This window comes from Carassius auratus, chromosome 32, assembly GCF_003368295.1.
Source record: "Carassius auratus strain Wakin chromosome 32, ASM336829v1, whole genome shotgun sequence".
Taxonomy (NCBI): domain Eukaryota; kingdom Metazoa; phylum Chordata; class Actinopteri; order Cypriniformes; family Cyprinidae; genus Carassius; species Carassius auratus.
In genome coordinates, this window is record NC_039274.1 from 18,269,582 (window position 1) to 18,287,025 (window position 17,444).

General features: G+C 35.3%; 1 protein-coding gene across 1 annotated transcript in view; it reads left to right on the plus strand.

The window, feature by feature from the left end:
• The first annotated feature begins 1,890 nt into the window (after positions 1 to 1,890).
• LOC113051740 (ATP-binding cassette sub-family A member 1) overlaps positions 1,891 to 17,444 on the plus strand; it is a 115,158-nt gene continuing 99,604 nt past the window's right edge. The window contains exons 1-3 of the mRNA XM_026215774.1: positions 1,891 to 2,062; positions 8,986 to 9,099; positions 17,041 to 17,134. Coding sequence (XP_026071559.1) covers positions 9,034 to 9,099; positions 17,041 to 17,134 — 160 coding nt within the window. The 5' untranslated portion in view covers positions 1,891 to 2,062; positions 8,986 to 9,033. The remainder of the gene's footprint in view (positions 2,063 to 8,985; positions 9,100 to 17,040; positions 17,135 to 17,444) is intronic.

The following is a 17,444-nucleotide window of genomic DNA, read 5'->3' on the forward strand; positions in this document are numbered from 1 at the left end:
GTGTATTTATCTTAACACTCACTGTGAAACCTCAGCGTGCTCGTAATAACATCAGTCTAATATTGACTTAGATGTTAGAATGAGGTTACGGTATTTATAAAACACCTAAACCACATTACCAAGTATAGTGCTATGAAAAAAACCTACTAAAAATACATTTCAAAGAAGAACAGTTAGATGTGATGTTTTTTTGCTGCGTCACACTGCAACATGACATTACACAGCAGGATCGGGCTCTTCCCATGATGCCCTTGACCTCTGTCCCTGTATACATAACACATCTACAGCGTTTATGACAGAACTTTGGTTTATCACCTTTGTGTTGAGTAGCTATTATGAGTTTCTTCATAACAGGAACTGTTTTTCGTAATGTAGGGCGCATGTTACGTATGCAAATAACATATATTGGCTGGTGTGATATATATGTGTGCTGTGCATTTGCCTAAACTCAACAACAACAACTGAAATGGACTCAAGAATAGATGCAGATACATAAACGCCTCATAATCTACACTCAATGAAATATAAGTTCACAGCAGAGCTGTGTCGAGTCTGGGGAAAGCAATGGGTTTTCACAACTTATTCCTCTGACGCTTTATTGATGTGTTTAATTTGAGATTCACCAGTCTTTCTTTCAAGCGTGACTTATAGTGTCCTCCTTTGGGGCGGTGAAGACAAATACATTCATAAAAAAATAGTAATTTCTTTGCAGGGCTTCTGTATATTTGGTGTGATTAATAAAAAAAAGTGATAGTGAAGGCTTATATTGTTATAAAGGATTTCTGTATTTTCTTTATACTTTTTAATCACCAAAAACTCCTGAAAAGGTATTACAGGCTATAAAATTCATATTATACAATTATTATTAAGCAGCACAACTGTTTTCAACATTGATAATAATCAGAAATGTTTCTTGAGCAGTAAATCAGCATATAAAAATGATTTCTGAAGATCATGTGACACTGAAGACTGGAGGAATGATGCTGAAAGTACAATAAAATAGAAGTCCATTATTTGTAATAATATTTCACAATATTATGTTTTTATTTTTATTTATTTTTTTATTTTTTTATCAAATAAATGCAGACTTGATGAGCATACGAGAACTCTTTGACGAGCATTAAACATAGTAATGTCCAAACTTTTGATGGTATGAGTAAAAATATACAAACTTTAAAATTAAATGTATAAATAAACAGGTTAGATATAATATTTGTGTGTGTGTGTGTGTGTGTGTTTTCTGAGTAAGTCAATAAAACAGTCAGAAACAGGGTTGTAAAAACTTTTTTTATGTTTTTATTTGTATTTTTTATCCAAAGCCATCCAATCTGCACACATAAAGCAGCAGTTAAACAGATGGACTATAACAGTCTGTCCTGTTTTAATGACCTTCCCGACTAACACAATAAACTGGAGGCCAGTGACTTATGTTCTGTAATATGGAAATTAAACAATACTCAAAAGTGTCTTCTCATAATGTCTTTTCAATGATTTACTCGTCTCCCACAATGATGTAACACACTTTAAATTACCTTATACTATAAAAAATGTTCCCATCAGAAAATACTGATGTGATTTATAAGATTAAATTGGCATGGAAGGTATTCCATGTTATGAATGTGATATATAATTTATCAATGGGATTAATTTAGATGTGCAGATTCATAGTTTCTCTTTCACAGTCTCTGACCCTTCAGTTCGTCTGAGGATGCTTTTAGTGCTACTGTAAAACTCAGCTGATGATTAACTCTGATCCAGCATCTGATCAGAGGAGCACTGATGCACACCTGGGTGTGTTCTGCTCTGCTCTGGGTTGTGTAACACACACCTGCTCACCTGTAGCCATAGACACACGGAGAGAGAGAGAGAGAGAGAGAGAGAGAGAGAGAGAGAAAGAGAGAGAGAGAGAGAGAGGGGAACAGGTCGTCTGTGTCAGGTCAGCTGCTTAATTTGCATGTAGGTGTTGAATTGTTAGTTGTGTAGAGCAAGTGCTGGTGTTTAGATCATACTGGAGTCTCATGATGACGAGCTGACGGGGAAATCTACTTCAGTTACAGCACAGGTGAGTGTTTGCCAACATTTCTGAGCCGTGTTGTGAACAACACTGTGTTAATGCAGTGCTGGGGTTATCACAGTGAACTAAAACAACTAAAACCATTGAAAAGATGTTTGAAACCAAAAACATGTTAACTGAAAATATAAAACACTTGATATAGAAACATATCATAAAAAGTAGTTATTTCAGCTAGTTGACAAAGGCAACATTTTTAATTTGTTTTAACTTAAAAAAAGAATAACTAAAACTAAAACTGGAATGTGTGTGTGTGTTTACCTCAAATAGCATTTCTGTCATTTTATTTGCATTTTTATCAATGCAGATTTCTTCAAAGTGCATGAAACATATGTTATATATGTATAACATATGTTATTATATAATATATTTATGGTGAGCGTGATTTCAACGTCCTTATTGATCCTGGAACCTCATTCCAATCAACCAATCAGAATAGAGTCATAACTTTTCAGGAAATATCTTACAATCAGAATTAGGTGATTCTACACCCTTGTTAATCAGCCATCATTTCCCGCTGATTTTAGGAATAAATTAGGGGTAGGGTCAAGTTTAGGGGTAGGGATTGGGTTAATTCTTTATTTTTGGACATTAATGTTGATACAGGAACATGTCTTACTTGGCAAAATGACGGACACCATATATATATATATATATATATATATATATATATATATATATATATATATATATATATATATATATATATATATATATATACTTTTAATTGATTTTGTTTTCTGTTTCAGTAGAAATATATTTATATATTATATATATTTCTACTGAAACTGAAAAAACAAAACAAAACAAAAAAACAATTAAAAGTGTTGAAAAGATATGGTGACCATTTACATAAACTAAACTTTATACTGTCCCTTATACAAATATATATTTTTATGTTAGAATCTGAGTCCAGTCCTTTCTGATCATCTTTTTGACTTTTCTTTCTTTATAGAAGTGTTTTCTCGCTGGATGCTTTGATGTTTGCTTTGCACTCAGCAATAGACTGTGAGATTATGCAAAAATATGAAAAGTATTCATTTCATAACAAGATATCATCTTACTGAAAACAAGGCTTCAAAGAATAATATAAAGGTGACGACCTTCACATATTTGAAGGTGGAAAAATACTCTCACTTCTATGCCGTTTCAACAATATTATTTTCTTTCTTTTGTGAAAGACAGAATGAGATGTCAGCTGCAATGTCTCGCTCTTCAAGCATGTTTTCAATAAACAGAGAGTTTCTCCCAGAAAAGCTACTTTATGACTTCAGAAGACTTGCAATACTTGTGCACTTAAACGCAGCTTTTTGGAGCTTGACGGTATAAATTACTATCTGTCAAAACAGAAGCTCAAGCATTTAGCCTAAAGTCTCATTTTATTTTGCATTGGAAATGTGACAGTACTTTCATTTGCGTGTGAAGTATCCAAATACAGGACAATGGACAGCACTTCTGAGAAAAAATATGCTATTATTATGCATGTTTGTATTGATTTTTCCACCAAAACTTAAAATGAACTCCTAAACAGTGATGATTTCATAGAAAAGAGGAGGGTGAGATGTAGGGCAGGGAACTGGCATTGTTTTATTTACCTTTAAACCTGGATCTAAACTCAACATCTTCAGATTCTTTTCTGAAGCTTTTGCTAAACTTCATGCTGCTTTTAACAAAAATTTGGAGGTGATATGGTAACAAAATGGGGAAAAAACTAATTACATATTCTGCTCCAAACATGTTATTAGGGTATATTAAGACAACAATACTAACAAGCTCTTGGTGGGAAAACTTTAGCTTTAGTAGTAGTAACCCTAACCCTAACCCTAACCCAATCTAAAGCTGAACATGAGCAAAGTCAGACTTAACCTTGAAAAAATTTAGTTTTTTACGATATTTAAAATATTAAATAAAATAAAAATAGAATTAATATATTTTAAACATATACACAAAAAGGTAAAATGTAATGTTTTGCCAATTAATTAAATGTATTATAGTTTAAACGCTATTACCTTTAACTTCAGAGAGTTGTATGATTAAAGTATTGCTGAATGTAATGACAAGTTTAAAAAAAATAAATAAATATATAAGTATACTTTTAATGTAATTTCTATTGAAAATTGTATGCCATGTTCTTAAATATATTTGTAATTACACATTTATAATGATGAATCTAGCACATTTAAAATATAGTAACTTTAAGTTGAATAACACAATACAGTTAAAATGTTAATCAAGTACTTCACATCTGCTTATGGTAGTCAACCCATCAAATGAAGTGTACTTATTTGAAGAGTATATTAATGTAATGATTTCAAATGCACTGTTAGTAAAACTTATAATTCAACATTTTAAAAGTGTACTTAAGTGTGTTAAGAAAAAAGTAATGAAAGTGTCTTTTTTAAGTCACTTAAGCAGCCTTTTATTTAACTACATATCATATAATATTACCTGCAAGTGCAGTTTCATACGTTGAGTACTTTTTTTAAGCACACTGCAAGTTCAATTAAGAATTCGATTAAGCGCTCTTCTTTTTCACAAATATTTTATATATTTTATAGTCATTTGTTAAATCACGATCAAAATCTTGTTAAATCCTGTGCTAGTGAGTGATATATCAGTGTGGTTTGTGGTACTGCAGGGTGATATTAACCTTCACATGCTGTCGTATGTCGGTCAGAAGCAGCGGGACAGTCTAATAAAGCCCGGTGTGAGAGTGATGAAGGGTTCGGTGTGCGGCGGTTGTTTGTCATCAGTGTGATAGCTTGAAGGAAAAACATGTGAAAGCTGATGCTTCAGTGTCATCTGTCTGATGGTAGCAGGGAGGACTGAGCGTGGATTGGGTGACTGGAGGATCGGTCCAGCTTTCACACAGAAGTGTTGCTTGTGTCCAGCTGGAAGATCAACGCTAGATCACATCTTCTGCTCTTGCTGATTAAACATGTCACAGTATCTGTGAAGACGCTGATGTTGTCATCAGATTAATCAGAGCGAACAGGGAAGGTGCTCAGAAGGTTCTCTCAAAGAGATAAACAACAGTTCTACTTGTTTCAGAACAAACAGAGAACATTCAAATGTAACATTATCATAATGTTTGCTCAGTTATACAATGGAATGTTCCTTTTACATTTTTATATAACAAAAGATCAAAGAACAAAACATTTTTTCAGAGAATATTCAGAAATAACTGAAAACCTTTTTCAAAACTTTTTAAAACCTAAGAGGAACGTTAGCAAAACATTCTTAGAATATATACAGTATATATTATGCTCCACAAATTAATTTAATATATACCTGGTATACCAACAAGTTTGAATGATTCAATATTTGTGCCTGACTATTATATATATATATATATATATATATATATATATATATATATATATATATATATATATATATATATATATATATATATTTATTTATTTATTAAGTTGGGATGCACCATAGCCATACACTTTATCATGTGATAACTCATCATACTCATCTACTTGAATTATACTGAAATTATATTGAATTTCACTCAGAAATGGATAGTAAATTTCACACACACACACACACACATCAAAACCTTGATAATGCAGGCAGAAAAATAGAAGGCCAGATGATGAATTAGAGTTCATCATCAGAGGCCTATCCATAATGTATTACCAATAGTTGTATAAAGACTACACTCAGGGTCATACACACAAAGATAAACACACATGACAATAAAAGAATGCAATAAATATCAATTAAATTACAGAAACTATAACACAAAACACCTAAATGTACATCACTGATAAAAATAAATAAATAAATAAATAAAAAAATGGTGAATGAACAAGTCCAAGGATTTCTGGGAATGTCATTAGCTGTCTTACACTGTAAGTTATATACAGTGGTAATTCATAGTTCTTATTAGCAAAAAAATAATAAATAAATAAATAATAAAATTTTACAGTAAAATGACAGCGACATTAAATAGGTTTAGATTTTCACTGTATATTGTAGGAACTTGCAGTTAATAAAAAATGGATTTACTGTAGCATTGTTACAGTTTGTTTATGTACAAATGAGCAACATGTGTTTACCGTCTATGTTTATGAGTTTTCTGGGTTTTATTTGCATTTACACTCTTTTCTGTACAGCAGAATCTTCACACAAGTTGCTTTTTCAGTATCTTTAATGTCTGTGACATATAAATTTGCAGATAACCTTCCTGAAGAGACATTTTAATTTCCCATTCACATTTTAATCTCCGAAAAATATATCGCTGGCTTTTCAGCGTATGCAAATGCTGCCGATCCCCTAACTGCCTTCAATTTGCTCTCTGACCTTTTTACTTTAACACGTTCACACACCTTCCACTTGTATGTCTTTGGGTAATTGGCCCCTAAAATTAGAAATAAGTGTGTGTGTGTGTGTGTGTGAAGCCCAATTTCCCACAGAAATATATTCCGCGGTAGAGACGGAATGAAAAAGCAATGACAGACAGTGATTCATAAATAGGAAATTACTCCCTGCATATTTCATACAAGGTTCCTGTGTTGGTCATTTTTCCTGCACGATGTTCTGGCTGATGCCTGATGAAATATTTACTGTAACTAGAGACAATTACTAGAGAGCCAGGGCCAATTGAAAGACTGTAACCTGTTTCTGGGTCACAAATCCGAAATGGGTGTCATTACTTCAGTAGGCAATCCATATTCTAGAACGACAAAATATACAGTAACTCGTGTTCACAGAAGTTGCCTTTCCCCCAAAAGATATTCAAGGAAAATCATTTAAAAACTGAAGCTGGCGAGACACTGTGCACTTGTTCTTCCAAGCAGCCTGGACTTCCAGTGAACAAATGTATGGACTTGTTAGAGTGAAATTAAACATGAAACTATTTCCCATCTGGACACTTTAAATCCCAGCGTGTCCCCTGAAGAGTAGGAATTTCTACACTGAGAAAATGATACGTCCTCTGAAAAGAAAAATACATAGATATTCCCTTAACAAGAGACACACTCTAGAGATGGAAATGTCCTTCGCCAAAGGACAGCGTGTCACAAGAAGAGAAGTAATTGTTCTGACAAGTGAATATGTACCATACCAGAAGGAGGGAGGGTAAGTTAGTTGTCCGATCGATAAAGATCTGGGCTAGTAACCCAAAAGGTTGTGGGTTTAAATCCTTGAAGGGACGATCGGTGACCTCGAGAGTAACTGTGTTCCCCTGCCGCCATTCTGTCCTTGATCCAGGCACTTAACCTCAGGTTTCTCCAGTGGGACTGTCCTCGTAATAATTGTACTCTAAGTCACTTTGGAAAAGACAAATAGCTAATTAACGTAGACGTGTACGGTAAGGGCAGATGGAGCTCACATAACTTCTATTAACCTGCCCACAATAAACCACCTCTGTGTCATTGTCTCATTCAAACCAGAAAGCACTCTGAAACAATACATTTAAACAAGAGTCTATACTTTTCATATATTGCACATATTTGTCAGTGTGACAGTTGTAACTGTAGACACAGTATAGGAAACCAGACCAGTGAGACCAAATATGACAATAATAAAGACAGTGAGATCAATCCCAGAAAGACCACAGTGGTGAGATCAGATCATTGTCAGGTAAGCAAGACTAAATGAAAGTTGAGGTGTAAGTTATTATGTCATGTGCAGTTTATAATGTGCCATGTTATATAACAGCTCCTTCGAACCAGAGTCACAAACTCTGCTGAACTTTCTCTTATCTAGAAGAGACGGTTATATAGTCTTCCCGGAAGAGTGTGTGTTTGAGGAGGACTGTGAGCTCATTTCCAGAGAAACGTAGGTGACCCTGACACCCACCTTTCCCACTAGTCCCAATTAAAACCCCCTAGAGTCAGGTTTATTCTTTTGCTTTGCTCAAGACACTCCAGTCCCCCAAGCACACACACACACACACACACACACACACACACACACACAGAGCGTTAGGAAGCAAATAACAACTTATCTGTCGCTTTTAACGACTCTTTCCAGTGTGAAGCGGCCATGGCTTTTTAGGGTGACTGTGGTGTGAAGATTTGGAGACGGTGGGGTGTGAATGTGTAGCTGATTGTTGTTTGGGAACACTAACCCATGAGGGTTTCCTAAAGAACAACTGTACGTCTGGACAGATTCAAGAAAGGACGTCAAAACCATTGCAGTCCTCTGGGAATTCAGTCAGTTTCACACATTGTTTTGTTTTCACCACAGTTTTATGAATGTCACATTCATTCATTTTAGTCCACTTTGTTTGGATCGAAATTGCATATCATTGTCGTTACTGAAAATAACATTTCTATTGACGTCAACGGTCTGATTTCTCAGAAGAGAAAGACTGAACATTATAAATGTGTACTGTCTCTGCTGAAGGTTTATTTAGTCAACATTTTGGAGAACGCTATCGAACAAATGCTAGCAGACATGGACTGAAAGCCACAAAGCTAATTTTATTGGCCATGAGGATGTAGTTGGATGTCTTTATCAATACTGACAGAGAAAATATAATAAAAGTTGCATTGCACTTCATTTGTTTGTGGCTGCTAATGGAAAACGGACCATGCTACCAGACGTGTCTGAATTCAACAGCTATGTTGATGTGAATCTGATAGTAGAGTGGCTCAGTGTAATGAGAAACTCCACTTATTGATTGCACACCCACTCAGACGGCGTGATGTGATTATGCTTTTCCCATCAGGATGACTGTTGGTGGTTGTTAGACATTATTCTGCCTGACAAACTACAATAAGATTGGACCTGCAGCCAACACAATTTCACTTGCAATACACCAAAAAAAGAATGTCGCAATACTAGTTTTGCTACATTGGATCCAAGGTTATATGCACCAAAGACCAAGATTGGTTTTGTGTTTCGTTAATTAGCTGTCTGTCGATAATACACTTCTTTTTTCTCTTTCTCTACAGGCGTAAAAGACTTCATATTCCCATATAGCAACGTGTCAGCTGCTCATAATGAGTCTCCTGACACAACTCCGACTGTTACTGTGGAAGAACTTTACTCTACGGAGGAGACAGAAGGTACACGCACACACACACACACACGCACACACACACACACACACGCACACACACACACACACACACGCACACACACACACACACGCACACACACACACACACGCACACACACACACACACACACACACACACACACACACACACACACACACACTGTATTTTGGGAGAAGAGTCCATGAACCGGTTTGTACAGCCATGATCCTGCCTGCTTTGCTGTGCGTCTAATGTCAGTCGTTGTGAAAATACGTGTTATGTTACAGTTACCAATAAAGGAAAACTGGTTTTATTTACCCACTTTATTTCCCAATTTTACTCACATCTGGCACCTCTATGCAAATTTTATTCCAGATTTTCATACAGATATACATACTATGTAAATCAGGTCTACTGGGATTCTTTTTAATCACAGTAAAAATAAAATAAAACGCTGTTTATTTATAGTGTAATTTAAACCTACTTCCAGAAATTGGGCACCTCTGGAGCATTGGTAAATCAAACACAGTGTTTATATCATTTTCAGACAATTAATACTGAAACTGTTTATTTTCTTATATGTTAAATAAACCATGCATTATGTAACATTTACCAATAAAGTTGCAGCTAACTGGAGAGATGGTTTTATTTACTCGCTTAACCCAATTTTGCTCACATTTGGCACCGGTATGCACTTTAATTTGCAGATTTTCCTATTTCCTATATTTACTAAGTAAATCTATAACTTACTTTGTAAAATCAGTCAAATGAGAATGCACACTGAATTTGAATTACTAATTGATCATTGAAAGATCACTCTTTGTAAATACGTTTTATTTTATTATTTTTTTCTATTTTAAGATAGAGAGTGAGGGTGTGAGACGAGGGTAAAACAATTAAATGTATAAAGGGCTATTGGTAAAGCAGACAAGATAAAATGATGGTAAAACAAGTTTCTAATACACTTTTTGTATGACCTTCATGTGAATAAAGTTGAAATCTGTAGATTCAAGCCCAGGGACATTAAAGTCCCCAATAAAGAGACACTTGAAGACACATTGAAATCTGTTGTTTTTAGAGAAAGAGGAGGTTGTAGCCGACTGGGAGCAGATTTCTCTGGTCTTTAGAGAGTGAAAAACAGTCTCACCTTCACAAAGAGTGTGCGATTATTAATCACCTGGAGAAACAGCAGCACAGCGCTGACTGTCACGTCTCTGGAGAAAATGAGTGATGAGGAATGTCACACCCTCATGCGATGAGAGCCAATCAGATCAAACGCTGTCGATTACAGGATGTGTTAGGTTCATCAGCCGTACGCATCATAATGATGGAGGTGGAGCTTTTCAAATTTATGTAATTGCCCTAATGCAGTTTTTATTTTTTATTTATTTAATTTGTATCTTTTTTTGTATTCTTATTTGTCTGTTTATATGTAAGTTTAAATTTAATTGTAATTGTTTGTTGTTGCCGCAGTTATTTTGCATGCTTTGAGATGTGCAATGTTTTTCTGTTCACGTTAATCATTTGTGTGATGGAACTGAATAAAAAAATAAAAAAAAAATAAAAAAAAATAAAAAAATGCTGGAGGTGGCCATCCTCAAAAAACTAGCGCTGTCTAGCATAGTTATTTATCAGATAGGGATGAGCAAACAATGTTCCAGTCACACGCTTGATCAGATATGTACATCTGCGGGCATTTGCTTAAACGCTTAATAAAGGGTCTAAATGTTTTTTTATTTATTTTTATTTAGTGATTTTTTTCACAGTGATGACAAGAAATCTTTTTGTTCCAAAATCTTTTCTTAAAAGAACCATATTTTAAAAAGTGAAGAACATTTTTATAATCTAAAGAGCCCTTTTCAACTCCAATGGACAGATTCCATGCATTTGAAGAAACAACCTTTACTTCAAATCATTAGTTCACCCAAAAAAAAAAAAAAAAAAAAACTGAAAATGTGTTTAATTGCTTAAAAATCACTCACCCTCGGGTCATCCAAGAAGTAGATGAGTTTGTTTCTCAATCAGATTTGGAGAAATGTATCATTTCATCAGTGTCTCGCCAATGGATGCTCTGCAGTGAATGGGTGCCGTCAGAATGAGAGTCCAAACATCTGATAAACGCATCACAATAATCCTCAAGTAATCCACACCAGTAACATCTGGTGACATGAAAAGCTGCATTTTTGTAAGAAACATATCCAGTTATGAGTTCATAATCCGTAATAACAGTTCATCCAGTGAAAAAGTCTGTCTCCTGTTGTCTCTCACATCAAAATCCAGACACATGTTTGTTTAGAGCTGTTTTGGCTTGTAAACGGGGCTTGATCTCTCTCCTGATTCAGATCAGACCACTCTTTCACTTTTTAAGGACTCATAGACTTGTATTTTAGCAATGATTTGAAGTAAAAAGACATGAACGGATGAACTGGAGTGGTGTGAGTTACGTGCTGAAATTAGCTGGAATGTAGTGTCTTTGACCAACCTGAGTAAGACTTGCATAGTTTTAACACAGCTTTATATTCTGATTTGACTCTTTCCGGGCTGTGATTGGACAGACTTTGGGAAAGTGTGCGTCATGATGTGCTGATTTCTGAGTGCAGTATACTCGGTCTGACTGTCTCTGTCGCTCGTGTCAAGTGCCCAGGTGATTCATAAACGGCCTCCGTCGAGCACTTGTGCTGCTCTAATGGTCTCTTTGATGGTCTGATCTGCAATTACAAGAGAGAGAGACACACAGACAGACAGAGAGACATCTGTGTGCATCTATAAATCAAGTGCTGAATGTGTGGGAAAAGCAGCAGAAATATGAATGTGTTCAATAAAAGAGCCTTGAGTTTTATTAGGATGCTGTGCATGTAAACTAGTGATCTTTAACCAATTCCCTGTGCCTGTCATCAGCTCCTCACCTGTCGTCATGCACACCTGTCTAATGCGTTTCTAATGAGACGTGCTCAAACTAATGGAGCCTGACGACCGCAGCGGACGGAGGGTGAAGAGGGAAAGAGATAAGAGCTGTGCAACAAAATACAACATTTTAAAGGGACAGTTCACCTAAAACTGAACATCCGGTACTTCATTACATTATATTATTATTAACAGTGAGGTGATGAAGCACAAACACAGTTTGCATGAAACATAAGTGCAGTTTCTTTGATTGTGTCTTCAGTGTTTTATTGGTTGGCATTGACATATAGACTTTTTATAATCAGATAGCTATTTAATCTAACTAACAGAAGAAGAAAAAGCATCATGAGTTAATGTTGGCTGCAAACTACGGAAACTTGTTTATATAATAACAATAATAAAAAAGGTAATTGTGAAAATTTCAGAAACTCTTGATTTATTTCAATGCTGAGTTGATCACAATTCTGAGAAAATAAATAAAGAAAGAAATTACAAAAATACAAATGCAGAATAATGACATAAACACAGATTTGAAAGATATAGACTCAATTCTGAAAAAAGTTAAAAGCAATTATATATTGTTTATTTATTTATTTGTTTGTTTGTTTATTTATTTTTTATGCTGTGGCAGAACAAGAAAGACTTGAATCAATAAAAAAAAAAACAAAAAAAATAAATAAAATGTATTTACTTTTTTATTTTTATTTTTAATACAAAGTGTAACAAGAGATTTCTATTTAAAATAAAACCTGTTTATTTGAACTTACTATTCATCTGTAAATCCTGGAAAAAAAATAAATGTATCACAGTTTTCACAAAAATATTCATCAGCACAACTGTTTTCAGCATTGATAATAATCAGAAATGTTTCTTGAGCAGCAAATCAATATATTAGAATGATTTCTGAAGATCATGTGACACTGAACACTGGAGGAATGATGCTGAAAATACACATGTGCATCATAGAAATAAACTACATTTGAACAGATATTCACACAGAAAACAGCTGTTTCACAATGTTTCCGTCAAATCAGTGATTTCTGAGGCTGTTTGACAGCTAGGACGCTGCAGAAGACGGTTAGGAGCAGAGATAACATCTGTATGTCTGTGTTGTGCTACTGTTTACAGCAGTGAACACTTCATGCTTTTGTTCAAACGGTCTTCCGTTGTGAATTTTCTGCCAAAAACAAAGATCTTACAGATGAGAATCCTGTCATGTTGCCAAGTAGAACAGCGACTCTTGTTTCAGATCGACTTGCACAGAGCAAATGCCTACAATAACTTCCGACTTCATCTGATCCTCAGCCAAACTTTACAACATCAAAGTCTTGATGGATAATAAATCTTCAGAATTAGCATTTCCATGAGTCCATGAAGGCAGTTCAGTTGTAGGAAGCACTTTAATCAGAGCTGTGATATCGCTCTCCAATATTGTGATATAAATTCTAACTAAATGCAACATAATTGCCATATAAATGCATTAAACATACAATAAAAGCTACACAGATTTCAATCCATGAATACATCTTTCGAGGAGCCAACTGGTGATTCATCCGTTCTCCTGTTTGCATTGCTAGCTGGAAAATCACACGTAATCAGGATGGCTTGAGGAACAGTGCATCTACATAATGAAAATGAACTGATATCTACTCATCCTCTGGCCTTCCAAGATGGAGACGAGTTTTTTTCTTCATCAGATTTGGAGAAATGTAGAATTGCATCAGTGTCTCAGCAATGGGTGCTCTGCAGTGAATGGGTGCCGTCAGAATGTGAGTCGAAACAGCTGATAAAAACATCACAATAATCCAGAGCAGTCCAGTCCATCAGTTAATGTCTTGAGGAGTGAAAAAGTTTTTGACTCCCTTTCTGATGGCACCCATTCACTCCAGAGGAACCATGCAATGCTTCATTTCTCCAAATCTGAGGAAGAAACAATCTAATCTCCATCTTGGATGGTCTGAGGGGGAGTGCATTTTCATTCTGTTCACTATGCACCATTCCTTTAACTGATAAATTATCATTATTTGTTTGTTTTTAAGTGTATAAAACAATATTCTGGTTAAGTGTTTGTGTATAAATGATAACATATCATGAACAAAGTGAATGATTATAAAAGCATGAATGAAACTCACTCCGAAAACTGACAATTTCAAGCATGATTTTCACTCAGATCAGCATGTTTCATTTGCATGAGTTTAAACTTCAAGTCTTTCCATCTTGAGTTTTTGTTGGTTTATTAACCCCATGTGGTGTGGACATCATCCCACCACTGTGGTCTCTAATGGTCGTGGCTCTTAGTGTAAGAAAAGCAGGTTTTAGTGGCTGGTGTGGAGCTTTTTTTTTTTTTTTTTTACACAGAATGGCACCAGAACTGGCATCTTGATGGTGAAAAAATGTGCAATCAAGGGGTTGTCTTGAACACAAGAGGGCTTTACAGAATCACTGAGCCTGTCATGATCAGGTCACCTTACCAGAGAGAGAGAGAGAGAGAGAGAGGGAGCTTGTCCTCTTCTGCTGGATTCTGGCTGGATTTTCTCTTTGATAACTGAGGTAAATCCTCCAGCAGACTCTAATGGAGTGAGTGAACTTAGATAAAGCCTCACTCTCTCTGTTCCATCTTTATCATTGCTATATTTCTCTCCCCTAGTTTTGCTGCTGAGTCCTTGGACAAAAGAGGAGAACGAGGAAAATATATGAAAGGGTTATAGCTTTTTCCTTCCTTTTAGAGAAAGATGTGGAAATAGCACATGCACACAGGGCTCTAATAACAGTATATAAGTGTGTGTTTGTGTGTGTGTGTGTGTGTGTGTGATTGAAAACCTGGAATGATTCAGTTATTCACATCGTGATTGTTTTGAACAGATTCTATTTATTTGATAGAACCGATTGACAGAGGGTTTATAAATCAGCCGATTTCAAGGCAGCACTGTGCTGATGTTCATAACATTCTGGATTAAGTTTGACCCAAACCCAATTCAAACTTTCAAACGTGCTTCAAACGTTCAGCGTTCCAAATGTAACGGGCAGCGATGATGTCATTTCTGTATTTGTGTGTTTGTGTAGTGAATTCTGATTGGCCTTGTGTTCACGTTCTATTGTGTCATCTTATGTGTTGACTTTTGTGCACAACTGAAAAAAAATGATAAAACACTTGCTGAGAGTCTTAACGCTTAAATTAAAACTTAAGTTATTTGTTTTATTTATTTAATACTATGCCTTTGATTTCATGCAAACACAGTTTTTTATTTTAAATTATAAATATATTTTAGCAGAAAAACTCTGCTGGGCACAATGGGAATGATATTAGGTCTATTATTATTATTATTATTTTAATAATTTGCTGGGAATATTTGCACTGGTGAAGTAAAACAGACCAAAACAACTGTCAATATCATATCTAATGTATAAGTTACTCAATATTAATTTCCCATTTATTGAACTGTTGTATAAAAGTGATATTATGCAATCATGCTGGTTACTTTAGTAACTTCTCTGAACTTGTGATATTGGTTCACTAGCTTGAATAATATTGGGAGTACTATTGTTAATTATATTGCTATCAACAAACTGTAACAAACAACACAACATTTGACTAAGCTTAAAAAAGAACAGTGAAATTACTACTGAAATGAAACATCAAGTGACATGCTTTTGGGAATACTTTAGAGTGGTTCAAAGGAATCGTTTCTTAGACTCGATTCATAAGAATGAATCGAATACATCAGTTTGCTAAAACGATTCAACTTCTCAAGGCTTGGTAAAAAAATACCAATGCATATTCAGACAGTGCTTTATTTTTAATTCTCTCTCAGTCTTGAACCAACACACACACACACACACACACACACTATCTGATGTGATCTAGTATTCTCTCTCATTCCGCCTGTAGACTTCTACAGTATAAATAATGGAGCAGACAGAACACACTTTCCCTTTCAGACCTCTGCAAAGTCACGCTGTCACACATGCAGCTGCACGGCTTCAGATCAGTCTCTTATCATTTCCAAACGCTAAAACACAGCAAGACTTCTTCTCTTCAGCCCTGTGGTTGTCGACTGCTGTCGAGTGTGAAAACCAGTGTCACTCACGCCAAAGAAATCGATATAATCTCAAAAAAACAACAACAACCACAATGTGTTTGTCAGAAAGTTTTGAAGTTCCAGCTCCATCATTCGGTTTGAATCTCAGATTGAGTGGATCTCGGTAAGGCTGTGTAGAGTATACAGTATGTGTTGTGTAGGGGTTGTTGGCACATACCTCACAAATGTTCAGCCTCGGAATAAAAAAGGTTATTGTGACTTGGTTTCAATATTCTGGTTTTATTTCCGGCAAAATCGAGGTAACATCCTGCAATTCTCTCAGAATTGTTAGATTCTATCTTGCAATTCAAACTTTCTAAAATTGCAAGTTTTAACACAATTCTGCTCTTATTTCTAGCAGTTCAGACTTATGTATTGCATACCTAAACCATTAGGTAATAAGCTTCTGAACTTTCTCAGAGATGATGCTCAATTCTTATCGTAATTCTCACAGTTTAGAGTTTTTGAGTTAACAATTTACACTTTAAACTTTTTTTTTAATTGTGTGAATAAATGCGCAACTCTTTTTTTTCACAGTTCCAAGTCGATATCTCATAATTGTTTTGATTTAACGCATTGAAATTCAAATTCAAACACTATATGTCTTAAAACTTGAATGTTCTTACTTAACATTGCAAGATTTGAAATGCTTTATTTCTCAAAGTTTCACACAAGTTCGATCTTGCTGTTTGAACGAACCCTCTCAGAACCTAGTCAGTATCGCGCAAAATGACTTCTGATGTAGTCTGAATCCTGACGCCCCAGCGACTGATTTAGTTATTTACTTCTTAGAAGTTACAGTTACCTTGTTTTTTTATTTTATTGATTTCATAGATTGGAGCTGTGCATATTGAGAATGTTATTGAACATACGGTTCGGTGCACTGTCAAAGGTTTAGAATCTTTAGGATAAGGGTTTTTTAAGGAGACTGATATGTTTGTCAGGACGAGTGAGGGGTTTTGAATCGTCTCTGTTTCTCTCTCAGGTGCGTTTGCTGGTGGAGTTGCTTTGGCCTCTGTTCCTGTTCTTCATTCTCGTGGCGGTCAGATCCACCAATAATCCTGTTTATAAAAGCCAGTGTGAGTATTACTCAAATTAACTTGTTCCCAGGATTTTTTTTTTTCATGGAAAACATTTATTAAAAGTTCTGAATATATTTAGCTGCGGTAAACTTTAATTGAGCCACGGCTCTGTGTAAGTTTTGACAGCTGCAGTTCTTACACATTTCGTGAAGAATATTGATTTATACTGCCATAAAATACGTGTTCAGTGGATCTACGAGGTGACGGGCTCCACATGAACGAGACAACACTTGAAAAGGCCATAGTTACGCACCTAATGCACATGTTATATTAGAGCTAAGTAGGCTTTCTGTGTCAGGAAGTGAAG